Source organism: Pinus tabuliformis, chromosome 6 (assembly GCF_031772625.1).
Source record: "Pinus tabuliformis cultivar Carrire ecotype Pingquan chromosome 6, CPIR1, whole genome shotgun sequence".
Taxonomy (NCBI): domain Eukaryota; kingdom Viridiplantae; phylum Streptophyta; class Pinopsida; order Pinales; family Pinaceae; genus Pinus; species Pinus tabuliformis.
In genome coordinates this window covers 1,091,778,523-1,091,795,860 of record NC_142292.1, presented here as the reverse complement: position 1 = coordinate 1,091,795,860, position 17,338 = coordinate 1,091,778,523, and the positions used below count along the sequence as shown (strand labels likewise).

The 17,338-nt window shown below is 40.8% G+C and overlaps 1 protein-coding gene across 1 annotated transcript; it reads right to left on the bottom strand.

Annotated features, from left to right (window-relative positions):
* Positions 1-14,133: 14,133 nt before the first annotated feature.
* Positions 14,134-14,943, bottom strand: LOC149262716 (uncharacterized). Its single transcript, XM_089381567.1, has one exon. The coding sequence runs from the start codon at positions 14,941-14,943 to the stop codon at positions 14,134-14,136; it is 810 nt and encodes a 269-aa protein (XP_089237693.1).
* Between the last annotated feature and the right edge of the window lie 2,395 nt (positions 14,944-17,338).

The following is a 17,338-nucleotide window of genomic DNA, read 5'->3' as shown; positions in this document are numbered from 1 at the left end:
CGATCGCCAATGCAGCATCACGTCGATTCTCATCTAATTGAGCCAAGTATAACAAACGCTTTTCCTCTTCGGAAGTGGCTGGAAGTAACTCGATGGCCATTTGCAGTGACGGGATTTCGCATTCAATGGGTAACACAGCTTCCAAACCATAGACTAGTTGGAAAGGAGTGAACCCTGTTGATGTTTTTACTGAAGTTCGGTATGCCCAAAGCGCTGAAAATAGCATGTTGTGCCAATTCGACCGTTGAATCCCAATGATTCGTCGGATCATGGTAACTAAAACTTTGTTGATGGATTCAACCAGACCATTTGCTTGTGGATAATAAGGGGTTGAACTATTGTGACGTAAACCAAGCTGGCCTGTAAGTTCGGTCATCATAACGTTTCGAAAATGACGGCCATGATCAGTGATCGCTTGTGGGACACCAAACCTAGAAATTATATGATTGAACACGAAAATTGCAGCTGTCTTGCCGTCTGCCTCAAATGTAGGCATCTCCTCGGCCCACTTGGTAAAATAATCTACCGCAAGGATGATATACGCATGCCCCCCCGACCAAGTGAGGGTTACATGTAATAAAATCGATACCCCATTTGGCAAAAGGACCAACGACAATTATAGGGTGGAGAGGAGCAGGTGGAGCGTGCATCTTACGATAAAAAATTTGGCAGTTGTGGCGTTTTCAGACCGCCGTAATACAATCTTTAAATAAAGACGGCCAGAAGTAGCCAGCACGCAATATCTTTTGGGTTGTGGCAAACCCAGACATATGACCGCCACACGCTCCAGAGTGACAGTCATTTATAACCCTTTCAGCTTCCTCATGAGTTAAGCAACGTCGAAAAACAGAGTCCGCCCCACGGCGATAAAGCGTATCTCCAATAATCCTGAATTGTTGGGACTGGAATCGAATTTTTCGACGTTCTGACCTTGAAATTTCTGGCCAAAAGGATTGGGTCTGGAGATAAACGATGATATCCCCATAACACGGATCTAAAGTGCTGATTAGAAACAAGGATTCGTCCGCAATGGGCTCCTCCGCCACAGTTTCCGTGTCAGCACGCAGGAAGTCACACATTAACTCCGCAAAAACTAAAGATTTCTTAGACTTAGATTTCTCAAATTCCAAGTCGAACTCCTGCAGGATAACGATCCATTTAGAGTACTTGCCCCCTAGCAATTGATTGGTCAAAATGTAGATCATAGGGTTGCAATCCAAAATTACTGTAGTTTTACGTAGTAAAATGTAGTGACGAAAACGTTGGACAGCTTGAACAGGAACTAAGACCATTGCAATGGTGGAATGAGAGGCGATGAGATACAAAAAGTAATCCTGGTTGTAGTTGGGAGGATGCAACAACGGTGCATGGGTCAACGCATGTTTGAGTGCATCAAAAGATTTCTGAGCTATCTCATCCCAATAGAATGGAGTATTTTGCTTCAACAACCGGGTGAAACCCTTTGTAACCTCGGTGTAGTTAGGAATGAATCGTCGTAAAAAGTTTGCTTTCCCCTGCAAACTTTGGAGTTGGCAAAGACTCGAAGGAGGAGGCAATTTGATGATAGCTTTGACCTTCGAGGGATCAACGCGAATGTCGGCTTTCGAAACTACAAACCCCAGCAATCGACCCGTTTCTATACAGAAGACACATTTGTGTGGGTTCAACCGAATACGATAATGCCTACACCTCATAAAGATTGCTCGTAAATGGACGAGGTGATCAGCTCGATGTAATGAATGAGCAGGCAAGTCATAGAGATAGGGTTGCACAATGTGCTTGATGTCATGAAACGCATAAGACATCGCCCTTTGAAAAGTTGCTCCGGCATTCTTAAGCCCAAAAGGTAATTTGTAATAAGCAAATGTCCCCCATGGACAAATGAAAGTCGTTTTTGGTTGATCGGCAGGTAGAATATTGATTTGATTGTATCCGGAAAAACCGTCCATGAAGGAGAATATTTCACTGTCGGCACAATCATCAATGATTTGATCGATATAGGGAGTTGGGCAATTGTCCTTTGGACAGGCTCGATTAATGTCCCTATAGTCGATGCATATTCTTATTGTTCCCTGTTTTTTGTTAACCGGAACAATATTCGATACCCAATCCGTTAACGGGATCGGATAAATGAAACCTGCTTTCAACAATTTTTCAACTTCCGCTTTAATTGCAGCAACTTTTCGTGGGTGAATCTGACGCAAACGTTGTCGTACGGGTTTAGCGTCCGGGTAAGTCTTGATCTCATGAGCAACAATCGCAGGATCAATTCCTGGCATTTCCTCATAGGACCAGGCAAACACGTCGCTGAATTCTTGAAATAGGGCCTTATATATTTGAATTTCGTTATCTGTACACGAGGCACCTATATGAATGTTCTCAACAATTCCGGGCTTAACCGAAATGTCAATAGGAATAGTTCGAGAGATGTTTCCCAAATTTAACTCTGAATCGGGATGTTTCATTGGATTCTGAGGTTCCTTGACATATTCAATTGTAAAAATTGATGAGAAATCATTTTCAAAATGATCATCCTCAGGTAAAAACAAAGATCTGTGATGGAGATCTTCCCATGGTAAATCATCTACACATAGGATTTCACGAATTTGCTCATCAGAGTGAACAAGTTCAGAAAACGTGGTTAAATCCGAGGTTGATGTGAAAAGTGATTCCTCACGGACCACATTCATTAAGTCATTTTCGGTTGAACATGGGTCGGCAAACGACTGCACGGCTTCATAGGCAATTTCATATGGACTCAAAGGCATGGCATTACCAAATGAGTCTATCTCAGATTCAAAAGGAACAGTCCAAGGATCATCATAAACAATGGTGTCTGATGTAATCATATGAATGGTTGCAAATGAAGATGATGTGTTGATTAGAGGAAAAGGAAAAGTTCCCAGTAAACTGGCATCTTTAACTAGCCCCTACTCCAACATCCTTATACGGGATAGTCATTTTACCGACATGCTGAATACTCTCCGAAGAGGCTAGGTCGAATGAAAAGTAAGCCAGCTGGTCTATTGTTACGATCTTTCCATTGTGTGGAAACTTTATTACTCGAAAGACCGATGAAACGACCGCTGTCATAGCATAAGACTAACTTCGACCCAAGAGAAGGTTGTAATCTAGAGGGGCATAAACCACCTCCACATCTAGACTAACGGTTTTTCCTTCAACCCCTATAGGCAAATCCTGCAGAATGCCAAAAGGATGAAACCCACGGCCATCAAAGGCCTTTAGAATCGTCGGGGATTGATTTAGCGAAGGAGAACCAAGCGATCTCCAACACTGTATCGACATAATACACGTTGAGGCTCCCTCATCAATTACAGTCCGATGAATAGGCATGTTTTTTACTATCACTGGAATCTAGAAAGCCATTTGATGAGGCAAACGCGGTGTACTATTTTCTAGATCGAAAATCATTAGGTTCGAGTCCTGAACATCAACAGCTCCTATAGCCGACAAAAGTAATTTGTGTTGTGCTGGACATGATTGCAGCACTTCCAAAGCCGACATTGCTGAGGGTGAAACAGTTAAATCCTCAACAATGTTATAATTTTGAGCCGCTCTCGCATGTGGATTGAAAGCTGACTTTCGAAGTATACCCTTGGCAGGCGGTTTGATTACCAAGTCTGGATTAGGTTTCTCGATCTGTAGTGGATCGGAACTGGGAGCTGAGGTTGATGGATTAGAATGAGAAGATTCTGCTTCTTTACCATCAACAGGACTTTTACTACCATAATCTTGCGATCGAGTCGCAATCCTAACATGGGACATCATCAGTATGGGTTCTTCATTGGCATTCGAGGATGAACCTATCATCTTATTGTCTTGAGCCAGCAAAGGATCCTTCAAAACAGCAGGAGTTTGGGAACCCTTGACAATCTTCGCAACCTCTGCACGATGAGGGCAGTCTCTTGTAAAATGTTCATCGTCACAAATGAGACAAGGATAACGAGGTTTGTGCTTTTCATCATTGGATTCCGCCTTTTCAGGTTTCTCCTTTGAACTTTTGTCCGTTTTATTCTTCTTTTTTCCTTTCTTCTTCCCACCGGATTTTGATTTGGCTGTAGATGACTCTAAAACGTGAATATCGGCGGAAATCTCTGCAGAAGAATCTCATGTTGGGGAATCAGGCAAGGTTATGATAGGGGAAGAATTCTTGGAAGACTTCTTCTTACTTTTAGTGTTAACCCTGCCAATCATACCATCGGCGGCATGAGATACCGAAGGAGCTTCAGTGATTTGATTTTGCTTGGGAAGATCGGGGATTTTTTCATGTAACGTACCTGACTGAGTATAGACCAAGTCAAGGTACTGTGCTTGAGCAATCACTTGCTCCTCAGTAACAACTCCGGCTTTAGCTACATCTTCAGTGATCTTTGGCAACAAAGATTTTACAAACCACTCGGCCAAGATCTGATCTGGAATAAATACCTTCACTAAACGTTGTCGACGTCTCCACTCATGAATATGATCTGAAATGTAAGTGGATGTCGATTGTTTTAGCGAAGTTAACAATTCTGTGCCATTGTCATATCAGACTGGCAACTGAAAATGAGTTAAAAACGAGGTAGCTAACTGACTAAAATTATAAAAAGTGCCTCGCGGTAACTCAATGTACCACTTGGCCGTGAGACCAATTAGGGTGCGCTGGAAAAGTCTAAGACGGATTGAATCATCTGAAATGGAGTTAGACGCACACCAGAGGTGGTAAGTCATCACATGGTTCGACGGGTCCTCTCCCGATTTACCTTCGAACTTGGGAATGTCACTGGGAAACTTATTCGACATTGGCGGCCAAAACGGAAGATAATTAATGGGATCGTTCGTTAGGCGCGACAAGTCAGGTAAGTCCAAAGTTGCGATAAACGGTAACTACCGATTAGGATCCCTAAAACTCTGGGTCATGAGACCAGCCCCAGGAGGAGGATATCCAGGATAACTAGGAATAGGAATCGCGTTCGGGATATTGAATCCTCCTGGAAAACCAGGATTAACCGGACCGTACTGGGGTTGTTGAGGTTGTTGATAAGTGTACCCAGGGTATGGTTGATACTGATAGACTGGCTGCTGCACAACAGGACCGAATTGGTACTGTCCCTGGTACGGTTGATAAGTAAATCGTGGTTGACTTGTGACAACTGTACTTAAACCAGGTTGTCCTACAGGCATCTGAACAGAAGTTTGAATCGTAGATCCAGACGGTGGTAAAGATGTCTGAGGAGTAGATACAGGAACAGTAGAAACCGGAGCTGTTGATACTCCAGAAGTAGGTGGGGTAGATTGAACAGATGTTGCGGTAGTTGTAGCAGTCGTTTGAGGTGGAGTACGAGGTGTACTAGGCCCAGGCTGAGAAACTACCGAAGGTACAGAAGTTTGAATGTTAGACTGGACTGGTTGCTGGGGTGAACCAGAAACTAAGGGTTGTCCAGTTTGAGATGACAACTGTACACTTGGCTGCAATACCTGTTGAGCTTGCGATGGATCCCACACTATATTCATTCCGGGGTACTGACCCATAACTGGTTGAGAATACTGAGGACCATAACCGGGTTGAGGGTAGGATTGATAATTGAAAGGTACATTTCCCGTTCCTTGAACATACGTTTGACCGGAGGGTGGTTGGAAACCTTGGTTCGAGTATTGACCTTGGGGTTGATACCCTTGAGGCACATACTGATACTGGGTTTGACCTTGAGGTATAAATTGATACTGGGGTTGACCTTGGGGTACATATTGAGTCTAGGGTTGACCTTGAGGAACGTACTGTCCCATAGGTATGTACTATCCTTGAGGTTGCCCCCCAGGCGTTAATTGAGGTTGCCCCCAGGCGGTAACTGGCCACCTTGAGGTTGAGGATTGGGAATAGAACCTGACATCATAAGAATGTCTTCTACGCTCAACGGCTTGGTACCATTATTTCCAGTTAATAACCCTTGCTCAATGGGTTGAGGAGATGCTCCCGAAAATTACCAGAAAGTGACTGATACCCGGAGGGAACAAAAGGACCGTCGTACAAAAAGGATTCAGGCGATTGAGTAAACATGGATGACTGTCCTGACATATTTACGGGAGAATAAAAACCTCTAGGTGTTGGGTGATAAGAAGCACGAGGTGGTGAAAAACTTAACCCTGAGTTTTCTAAGAAATTAGTCAAAGAAAGATACCAAGAACTGCTCCTAGGTGGATTGTAAAAAATTGATTCACGCTCCCTTAGCTCAATCACAGGTTGATTTTCAGGGATAGGGATGCCTACTTCTTCTTCCGGAGCAAGTTCTTCAATAGCAATAAGTCCAGAAGGAAGATCTTGGGTGATTACTCTTTCTACCCTAGGTGAACCAGGACCACTAGAAGTTGGAGAAACAAACCCCGATGTCGGAGTAGCAGCAAACTCACTTTCAGGCTCGGATATTTCAGGTTCCTCACCTATATCACTAGTAGATGAAAAGCTACCAGCAATTTCGGAAACAGACACTGACTGTGGATTATAATCTGCTACTAACGGTTGAAAATCAGGATGTACTATCAAAGAAGATTCTCCTTCCTCAGGTGACCCAACTCTATTGTCTCTAGGAGTTACGAGAACTTTCAAGCCTTCAAGCTGGCTCGGTACTTCCTCAGGAGGTTGGCCCCAAAGTCTACGGGACTTCCTCAGTAACTCAGCCACGTTTACAAACTCAGGAGACTGGGTAATTCAGCCACAGTTGAAAACTTTTAACTACTTCACACGCAAACAAAGTAAAATCTCAATGAAAAGCACCTAAAGTCTCTAAAGAACCAAACAAATTTGAATCACACGCCTAAAGAATCTAGGAGATCAAACACACACAAACAGTAACTTTCCATACTGAAAACACTAGTTGGTGATGAAATCCAACGTCGTAGAGTTCAATACAGAAATGGTGGTTGGAACAGTTACCTCGGCAACCTGCTTAATGAATAGACTGGCACAAGTTCCTCCACTTAACCGTCTCGAGTGAAGAGAACCCCCCAGAAAATCCAAGTGAGTCTAGACGACATCTGCTCCAGGTACAGTGGGATCTTCCCACCACTGTCACCTCAGGAAGAGTCCTAAAGAATATGGCCACTAAGGTTACCAACTGAGACAAATATACCTAGGGGAACAGTCTACGATCCGATACGCACGCAAGGGTAGAGTAGCAAGCTCAATCCCCTTGAAGGCTCCTTGACATAATCCAAGGTTTACCAACAAGTGACCCCAGGCTCCTCGACAATGGTTAATCCGAGGTTTACCGTTTTTAATACATGAATATCTGGCGTCGTTCCCAATGAGGAAGGATTGATTCCCACACTGGTTCGGACAAGATCTTGTGCTTCTCCTTTAAGAGGAGCTTTCCCATAGCATAAATGCAACAATTGTATTTCTTCCCTACCACAAGATACAACTACTTGTTTGTTTTTACTGTCTTGGAGAGTTAATTACTCTCCTACTCCAAGACACTAGCCTAAGCTAAGTTGGTGTATCAGAGCCATAGAAATAAAAATGTTACTAGGTGAATTTTACTTTAAGTGTTAATTTTTATTGGTTTTTGTTTAAGACAAAAGGTGCGGAGATGAAACTCGTGGTATGAAGACTCGACTCAAAATCACTAAAATTGCACCTAAGATGATCTAAACAATCTATTTCTCTTTGATGAACTTCTAAACTAAGAAAGAGTTTGAGAATGCAAATACTTTGTAAACACAAATTTTTCTCAATAAAACAAATTAAAAGAAGAGCTTTTGTCCTTTTCCAATGCACTCAAAACGAGACAACTAGTTATTTCACAAAAATTTCCTTTTTCGTTTCAAAGCACTCAATCACTACAAACCAACTTTTTCCAAAAGAGTTTTTTATATTTTTAAATAAAACACTCAAAACTATGAAAATGACTAACTTTGAGATCTACAAATTATAAAAACCTATTTGAAGTCAAAGCCTACTAAAAGTCTTTTTTAAGGATGTTTTACTTAGCTAGATGTAAGCTAAGGACCAATTTATGCAGAATCACAAATAAGTCAAGAACAACCGATTTTGTTTTCTTTTTGAAAATGAAAATCCAAACTCTCAAACACAAGCTTTTCGAAGTTTTGTAAAGAGAAAACTCAAAGCGGATTCCTCAACAAGGGGAGATTTCATAAATGGTCAGACTCATAAGAAGGTTGATAGACACTAAGGTGATTTGAAGTCCCTACAGCTTCTAAGCTCAGAGCCACTACACAACCAAAATGAAAAACAAACCCAACAAGCAAAACTCCTAGGAATTTCACTTAAAACCCTAACACTAACGAAATCAACCTAAGGAAAGCTTATGACAAGTTATATGCAGGTCTGGGCAATGGATAACAATTTCTAAACAAACACTAAGCTGACTAACAGAGGAAATCTTAGGGTTTTTCAAAATTTTGACAGGATCCGCAGGCCCACAGTTGACACAGGTGCGGTCCCGCTCTGTGCTAAAAGCCAAGTTGCGGGTAGGTACGCACTGTGTCAAATGGCTAGGGTGCGGTCCTCTCCCAAAGCTATGAAAAACAAAAAATAACCCTGGATCTACAAACTCTACCCAATTTTACACACAGCAAGCCAAAAACAGAAACAAAAACACAGTTTCTCAGGTCAAAGTAAAAACAAGGAAAACAATCAAGTCCCCAGCGGAGTCGCCATTTTGTCACACGGAATAAGTCGATCTTGCGGACAAGATAGACCTTCCTAGAATCTAAAGAAGACCTAATGACAAGCAAACCAACCAGACACTATCTTTCTCTAAATATGCTTTGATAAACAATGGCAAACAAGTGTTTTTAGGGTCTACCTTAGGTCCAACGCAAGTTTGTGGATGCCCTCGCTCCTTCGATCCAAATGAGCTCCTTTGTCGCGAATCTGCAAACACAAACAAGGCAAACAAATTAAATAGCAACTGAAAAGTCAATTGCATAAAACATATTTAACATGAAAGTCAAGGAGTCCATGAAACAAATAACATGAGATACTTGTTGAGAAAAATGAGTTTGATTGTATTAATTCAAAAGAAGAAGAACTTTACAACCTTTGCCTTGACGCTGTACAAGCTCCTCCCAGGGTCCAGCAAGAAGTCTCCTCTACTTTGACAAGTTTAACTCACTCCCCAATGAAGCCAGAAAGGTATGTGATCTCTCCTCTTAAGCTCAACTAGGAAGTCTTGATTTCACCAGCATTTACCCTAAAAAATGTTCAGCTTCTAACCTCCCTAGCAACCAGCCCAATACCTGTATTTATAGTGCAATGGAGGGAGGTTACTAGGTCCTCCTTCAAAGGGATAAAGCCCTCCTTCAAAGGGATAGCTCCTCTCATCAAGGGATTAGCTCCTTCTCTTTTGGGATGCATGAACCACCTCAGAGCAAACAATCCACGTCAAAATTCCTTCTAGAAACCTCTAGAATTAACCCAAAGTGAGTTTTTTTAAGATAAAACTTGCGCCTTTTGACTTTCATAGGGGTCCGCACCTACACCGTTAGGGACAGAGTGGGCAGGTTCGTAGCTTTTGTACACAGAAGGTGCGGGACCGCAGGTGACAGTGAGAGAAAGTGCGGAACCAGAGTTACATTGGTTTTTAATGTCTTTCTCTCATTTCCAAAGCTTGACTTGAAGAGCTGAGGTCTGAGACTTACTTAGGAGGACAGTACAAGTGATGATAGACCTATACTGACTGCAAATAATCATGGTGACGATATTTTTGTGTAACAGGGGCGAAGGGCTAAGTGAGAAGGGGCTTATGCCTAAAGGGCTAAGCCAATTATTAAACTGAACCTAAAGTGAAATGTGAACATGTTTTTTTCTTGAGCTCCCAAGGAGGAGGAACAAATCTCCAAGTGTCGGGGAAGTGAGTTCTTGAGGTGCCGCTTGTCATGTTTGGCACATGCATAATAAAGTGAGACTTTAGTGTAATGTTCATCATTTTTCCATTCCATTCCATTGTTTTTACTATGATACTTGCTTTGAGAGATGTGTCACCTTGGGATTCTAAGTTACCCCATGGATCCTAGGTGGATATGAGTGTGTGTACACTTGTCCTTGGGTTGCCTTGGGGAAGGTTGAAGCCTCAGAGGGAGAAGTGTGGGGCTATGTTCTCTAATGTGAGGCTTGGAGGGTGCTTGGAGACTCTTGAGGGTTGTTGGAACTCTTAAAGCCATAGGGCTCTATGACTTCTTGGTTGATGTCTTGGATTCATGGAAGGCTAGTGGCACATCTTAAGGGACAACATAGGAAAATAAGAGGGTGCACTACCTTGGGTTGTGTAGGTTGATGGGGAATGAGCGATTGTAGATTGGAGTGTTGCTAGAGTTTAGTACCTTAGCTTGACCTTGTTTTGTGATGACTATCGATCATAGTTGACTTTCAAAAGCTTCTTGCCATGATGGAGTTATAGCCCTAGCTCGAAGGTGACCCATTACTGAGGGTATTAGAGTAGTGTGGTCTATAATTGAGTGGAATGTCTAAGGTCTACAAGTAGTTGGTGATTTATTAAAATATTTGTTTTAATTAATGCTTTATGTGTGTTTAATATTGTGTATACCCTGATGTGTATATGCTATTCATATATTTATATGTCTATTGCATGTTATATTGTTGTTATGGTTATATTATAGGTTACATGACATGTAATGTGCAATAGGTAATCATGACATAACCTAATTAAGGTACCATGGCATTAGGTATTCATGACATAACCTAATTAAGGTATCATGGCTACCCTAATGACAAAGTCAAACCTAGTTGGGTGACCAAGAGGTAGTACAAAGGTGGTATCAAAACATTGTTGAGCCTAGGCAAAATAAATTTTAAAAACTTATGGTATAAGAGTTAGTGTAAAGACGTTAGTGGGGTCTTTTGACAAATTTGCTAAGTAGTTAGTGAGTTTAGTCAAGTTTATTAGTCTTTACCAAACTCATTGAATCTTTTTATGTTTTAGTAAAGTTGATTGAGCATTTACATTTTGAATTAATTCCAATACATTTTCAAGTGAATTGAATGACTCAAGTGAAGCTTAATTAGAGTTGATTGAGTATTTAAATCTTTAATAAACTTGATTTATTTTCAAATAAAATCAAATAAACTTGTTAAAATAAACAAGTCTTTAACTACTAAGTAGCTACATGAAACCTTTGAAATAATATTTAGGCTTTCTCCATTATGTGTTGGTAAAAATACAGAACAATCCTCTTAAATGTTATTGTTTTCATTCCCAAATTAATGATATGATCCTTTAAAAGTTTATCACTCATTCCCACGTCATGACCCTAAAATTGACAATTCCTAGAACTTGCATATCAATTTTATTTTATTTTATTTTTTATTTTTTATTCTTTTTTGTTTTTGTTTAGGTTGAGCCTAGGTCGGGGCCAACCCCTATATTGGATGGAATAAGTATTAATCACCCACAATGGGATGCTTATCACTAGGATTGTGTGAGGCTCAATCAAACATGAATGCCCCTTGGGGAGTTCAATTCCCTTAAAGTGGCTTCCATACTCAAATTCTCCCCATGAGGTTTGAACCTATGACCCGAAGAATCCATTTGCATTTGAATGAGTTGTCTCCAATAAAAAATATGAACATTATACTACTTTTTAAAAGCATAGTTTAAAGGTTTTATGTTGGGTCTAATAGGGATGTGTGGCAATGATGATTGAATTATGGAGTTTGCACAATCTAAATTCACAATACTAAATCTATTTATGCATCTAAAAACACATTTTAAATGATGAAAAATTACCATCTTACCAAAAAATTTATCAACACATTTAATGAAAAACAACTTAAAAAATTAGATTATGCTATTTTTAAATCACGATTAACATCATTTTAAAATAAATATATTATTTTAAATAACCAATTAAAATTATTTTATTTACAAATTTACAACATATATTATATATTAGGTTAACATCATTTTAAAATAAATATATTATTTTAAATAACTAAATAAAATTATTTTATTTACAAATTTACAACATATATTATATTCTTAAAGATTTTTGCTCTACCATGGGTATGACTTTTAACACTGGCAAAACAAAAGTTATGATTATCAAATCCAAGAAGGACACTTACGCTAATTTTATGTATGACAATAGTAACTTGGAGGAAGTGTCGTCGTACAAGTACCTAGGAATTAATATTCATCACAAGCTCAACTAGAACTATAGCATTGAGAAAAGGATTAATGGGGGGTGGAAAGCTTATTTTGGTCTTAAAAATAATTGTAAAACGACAAACCTCGTAATGTGGGATAGAAAGAAGTTCCTCTTTGAAACTTTAGTCACTCATGTTATCTTATATGGATGTGAGGTTTGGGGTTGCAGCATCTCTAAAGAATCTTGGAGAAAGATTGAGCAAATCCAGAAGCGTTTTATAACGTATAACCTCAAAATTAAAAGCAATACACCCTATCCCATTCTCCTTATAGAAGTGGGTCTTTCCCCTATTGAAAGCCTAGTTATGACTAGGCTTCTGTTGTACAGGCACAAACTCAATAACATAGGAGACCATAGACTTCCTAAGCTAGCTTTAAATTCCAGCCAAAACCACCTAAGGCTCAAACGAGGTTGGTATAAAGACACCAGGTCCTGGTTAAACCATTGGGAGATCGACGAGAATGTTGCATTGCAAAACATTAACAACATTAAAAATATTGTTACTTCTAAGTTCAAAAAAAAAATGTGGTGTGAGAAAGATTTAGCAGCTAAAAGAAAATTAAGATATTATAAGGAGGTCATCAACCCCACCCTAGAAGATAAAAAGTATCTCTCGGTTTTAACTAGCTCAAAGAAGAAAATTAATATAGCCAAGATTAGAACGAACTCTCATGAGCTCCATAGTGAAACGGGTCGTTGGGCAGTTCCTAAAACACCATGGATGGAAAGAATCTGCCATTTGTGTGAGAATATGAACGTCGAGGATGAAAATCACTTCCTCTTAGAGTGCTCTGCATACAACCACATTAGATCTCAGTTTCATAATGTTTGTTGCAACACTGACCTTCCTAGCCTTTTACAATGTCAAAATTATAGTGAGCTCGGGAGGCTTCTCTCCAAACTTTTTGAACACAGGAATAAAATCTTAAATCAAACTAATTAATTCGTTTTCTTTAGGTCTATGGACCAAAATTTGGTTTCAATGAATGTTAACCACCATCATCATCATATATTATATTCATGTAAATTTCAATTAATCTTTATTTCAATTCATTTAATCTTGTAATATATATTTTTTAAAATTATCAAAATCTAAGAATACAAACAATCTGCATTCTTATTTTTATTGAATTTTGGAGAGTATAAATCATATTAAAATTAGGTTTTTTTGTTTTTTGTTTTTGTTTTGTTTTGTTTTTTTGTTTTGTTTTGTTTTTTTGTTTGTTTTGTTTTGTTTTGTTTTGTTTTTTTTTTTTTTTTTTTTTTAACTGAAACGGTTATGAATTTTATTTATTGGAAGAGATAAGAGGGGCCTTTGCCTTGGCAGCCCCGGTTGCAAAGAGAGCATCCTTCAGCTTTAGATTTTAGATTACATCAATTTCATGGTATTTGGAAGGAGTTGTTGTCATTTACAATCAGCTGCCCTTTCGGGAGAGAGCATCCTTTATTCACCATTTGATCAGCTTCACCGTTCAAATTTCTGAGAATATGGTAGAACTTATAGGTGTTGAATTCTTGAAGAACTCTTTTCAATCTGCCCAAGATTTTGTTTAAGGCAGCATTGCTGAATAGATCTTCCGTATTTAATTTTTTTATTAGGATCTTGGAATCTCCAAAAACTTGCAGGTCTTTGACACCCTGATCTCTTGCTATTTGGCAAGCTTTGAGAAGGCCAAAAATTTCTGCTTGGTTGTTGGATTTCTGGCCTAAACCCCAGCAAAAACAGTCTCTTAACATCCCATCCGTTGAATAAATGACCCCTCCTGCACCGGCAGTCCCGGGATTTCCTTTAGAGGCCCCATCAAAGAAGATTGTGGTTAGCTTTTCGGATCTCCACCAGTTTGAGAAAGAATCCTCTGAGTCTCTTCTACGCCATTCCGGATTTACTGTTTGAGAAGTGACGAGTGACTTTCAGGGAGAAGGCTCAAGGGGGCTTAGCCATCTCCTTTATTCAGGGAGGAGGAGAGGATCATCTTTATAAAACTGATGTTGGGCTGCTTCCAAGAGGAAGGCTTTGGATTTAGTTGCAACTTGGAGAGGGCAGAGTCGATGTCCATTGAAGATCTGATCATTGCGGGCCAACCAAAGCTGCCAGCAGACAAATTTGGGAATAGCTGTCCAAACCTTGTTCCAGAAGGATTTGACGAGAATGCTTTGCAGGTAGAGCTTGCTCCAAGAGGCAAAAAGGTCAGCTACAGTACTCTGGGGGAAGGGGGGAATCTGTAAACCCAATAGAGTGAGGCCCCACACTTCCTTAGCGTAGTGGCAGTCCAAGAATAAGTGTTGGGTTATTTCTTGGTTACTTCTACATAGCGCGCACCTATGAGGCCCAGCTATGTTCCTCTTCTCCAGATTATCGCCAGTTAAAATTTTGTTATGGACCAATGTCCAGAAGAAAAAATTCACTTTTGGGAGGGCAAGATTGTCCCATACTCGCTTCCAAAAGGCTAGATTGTGATTGTTGTTCCTTGCTTCCTGAAGGGTTTTGTAACCTGTTGCAGTGGAGTAAACACCTGTCTGACCCCAGGCCCAACTGTCTTTTATATGCCGATTTTCAGGCGTCGATTCTTCCAACAGTTCGATTAGCTGGTTTTTTTGGGCGAATAACCAACCAGGAGCGTCGTGGAGATCCCACCTGGCCCAATCTCCTCGGTGATCCCAAACAGAGAGATCACGTAACCTGTTGATGCCTGCGCTTATCAACCATTCTCTGAGCTCTGTTATTTCCTCGATCTCCTCCAAAGGATCGCGCCTCATAATTCGATCCTTCTACAGATTGATTCGCTTGCCGTTGCCCGGGACTTTATACAAAGATTTTTTGAAGAATGAACTGCTTTTGCAACAAAGAGCCCATACCTGCGAATTGTTGACAGGAGGTTCGAATTGCAAATTACTGAAGGATGAGTTCTGAGTGTATTTAGACAACAGAATAGCGCTCGTCGGGTGCTTGGGCTCATGAACCAATTTCCACAGGAGTTTACCTCCCAGCGCAAGGTTGACAAGGGATGGATCACGAATCTGAAGGCCACCCTCTGCTATTGGCCTTTTTACCAAATCCCAGTTGACTAAATGCATTTTCCTTTCATTGCCTTTCCCTCCTTGCCATACGAAGTCCCTTAAGAGTTTGGAGATCTGATCCATAACGTTTCTGGGGGCTAATAAGAATGTTGCGTGATAATTGGGAGCGCAGATAACAAAGACTTGATTAAAATGACTTTGCCTCCTTTAGATAGCCAGAAGTCGCCCCATGCTGCTATTTTTGTCTTGATTTTGTAGATGATGTCTGACGAGAGAGACCTCCTGTTAGGCCCATTTGTGATGGGGAGACCAAGATATTTAAATCGATCCCAGCGGGTATGACCTCTGAACCCCAGGGCATTCGAGATGCCTATTAGCTCTTGGTGATCAATGTTCCAGGTGTAAATTTCACTCTTACTTTTGTTGACCTGCGCTCCAGAGACTCTACAATAGCTTTTGAGAACTGAGTCAAAAACTTTGGCGATTTTGGAAGAAGCACCTCCGAGTAGAAGTGAATCATCTGCGAAAAGTGCATGGTTCAGGGGATCGACACCAGGGGAGGGTTTGAGTCTAGGAAGGGAGGCAACAATTCTTTCAGCTGAGAGTTTTCTGCTAAGGCAGTCAACCATTAAAATGTACAGGAAGGGGGAGAGAGGGCATCCCTTCCTGATGCCTCTCTGGGCTTGAAAAAAATTGGATGGGCGACCATTGACAAGAGGGGCAATCCACGGGTTGTCGATACAGGATTTTATGAGATGGACAAAGTGGGGAGAGAAGCCAAAGGTGAGGAGAACTTTAATGAGTAAGGAGCGGTTTACTCTGTCAAACGCATTCGCCATATCTAATTTTATCAACATGCCTTTCTCATTTCGCTGTTTGCTGGAGTGGATTGTCTCCTGAACCTGGATAACATTATCAAGGATGTGCTTGCCTTCCACAAATCCGCCCTGGGGACTGGAGATCAGCCTTTTTAGCAGAGGCTTGATCCTATTTGCAAGAAGTTTAGCCAGAATTTTATAAGATGCATTGCAAAGCGATATAGGTCTGAATCTTGTGAAAGTTTCCGGATTGGAGTCTTTAGGGATTAAGGCTAGATAAGTGGAGTTGGTGCCTCCGCCAATCTTAGCTTTTCTCATGAATCCTTTTATCATTTTTTGGAGGTCAGCTTTGATGATGTTCCAACATACTTTATAGAAATGTATTGTGAAACCATCTGGGCCAGGAGCCTTATCAAATTCCATGGACCAGATGACTTTGATTATTTCCTCCTTGGTAACTTCGTTGGTGAGAGCGGCATTGTCTTCAGGTCTGAGCAGTTGAGGAATGTTAGAGAGAAATCCTGTTGTCTCCTCCTCACAATCCTGGGGTTCCTCGCTATATAATCTCCTGAAATGATTGTCAGCAGCTTCTTTTACTTGGGTGAAGCCCTTTCTGACTTGGCCATCTGCTGTTTTTATTTATGAGATGTGGTTCCTGGACAGCCGAGCTCTATATTGTCTGTGGAAGAAGGAGGTGTTCCGATCCCCTGCTTTTAACCACAAACTTCTGGATTTGATTCTCCAGTATTCTTCTTCTTTTCTTAAGGATCGATAGGTTGAGCATTGGGCCTTTGTTTCTTGCTCCAGCAGCTCTGCTGTGATCTCGTTACTTTCCATATCTGCTTGCATGTTCTCCAAAGTGTGCACTGCTTCTTTTCTTGTGTTGGTTGGATTGGGGGTTGGTTTCCTTATCCAATCCTTCAACGCATGCTTTGTGGCCTTGAGTTTTTGCTCCCAGACAAAACTTGAAGACCCAGAGATAGGTTTGGCCCAGGCTTCTTTCACAATATCAATGAAGCCTTCTCTCTCGATCCATAGAGGATTAAAGCGAAAAGGAAGAGGGCCAAGATTTTCTTCATCTTCTAGGAGAAGCTGGATCGGCTTGTGATCAGAGGTGAGCTTGGGCAGAATTTTGGTCTTGATAATTTTTTTGTTCATCATAAGAGAGCTTTGAACCAGGAATTTATCCAGGCGGGCAGCAATGTGATCCGGCCCAGATCTATTGTTGGATCAAGTGAATAGGCCACGCACTGGAGTGAAGTCTATTAAATCCCATTGCTGCGAGAGCTCTTCGACAAAGGCCAGCATAGGGTCTC

What these genes read in the sequence shown, in the direction of transcription:
- LOC149262716 (XM_089381567.1), bottom strand. Translation starts at nt 14,943, where the DNA reads ATGAGGCGCGATCCTTTGGAGGAGATCGAGGAAATAACAGAGCTCAGA.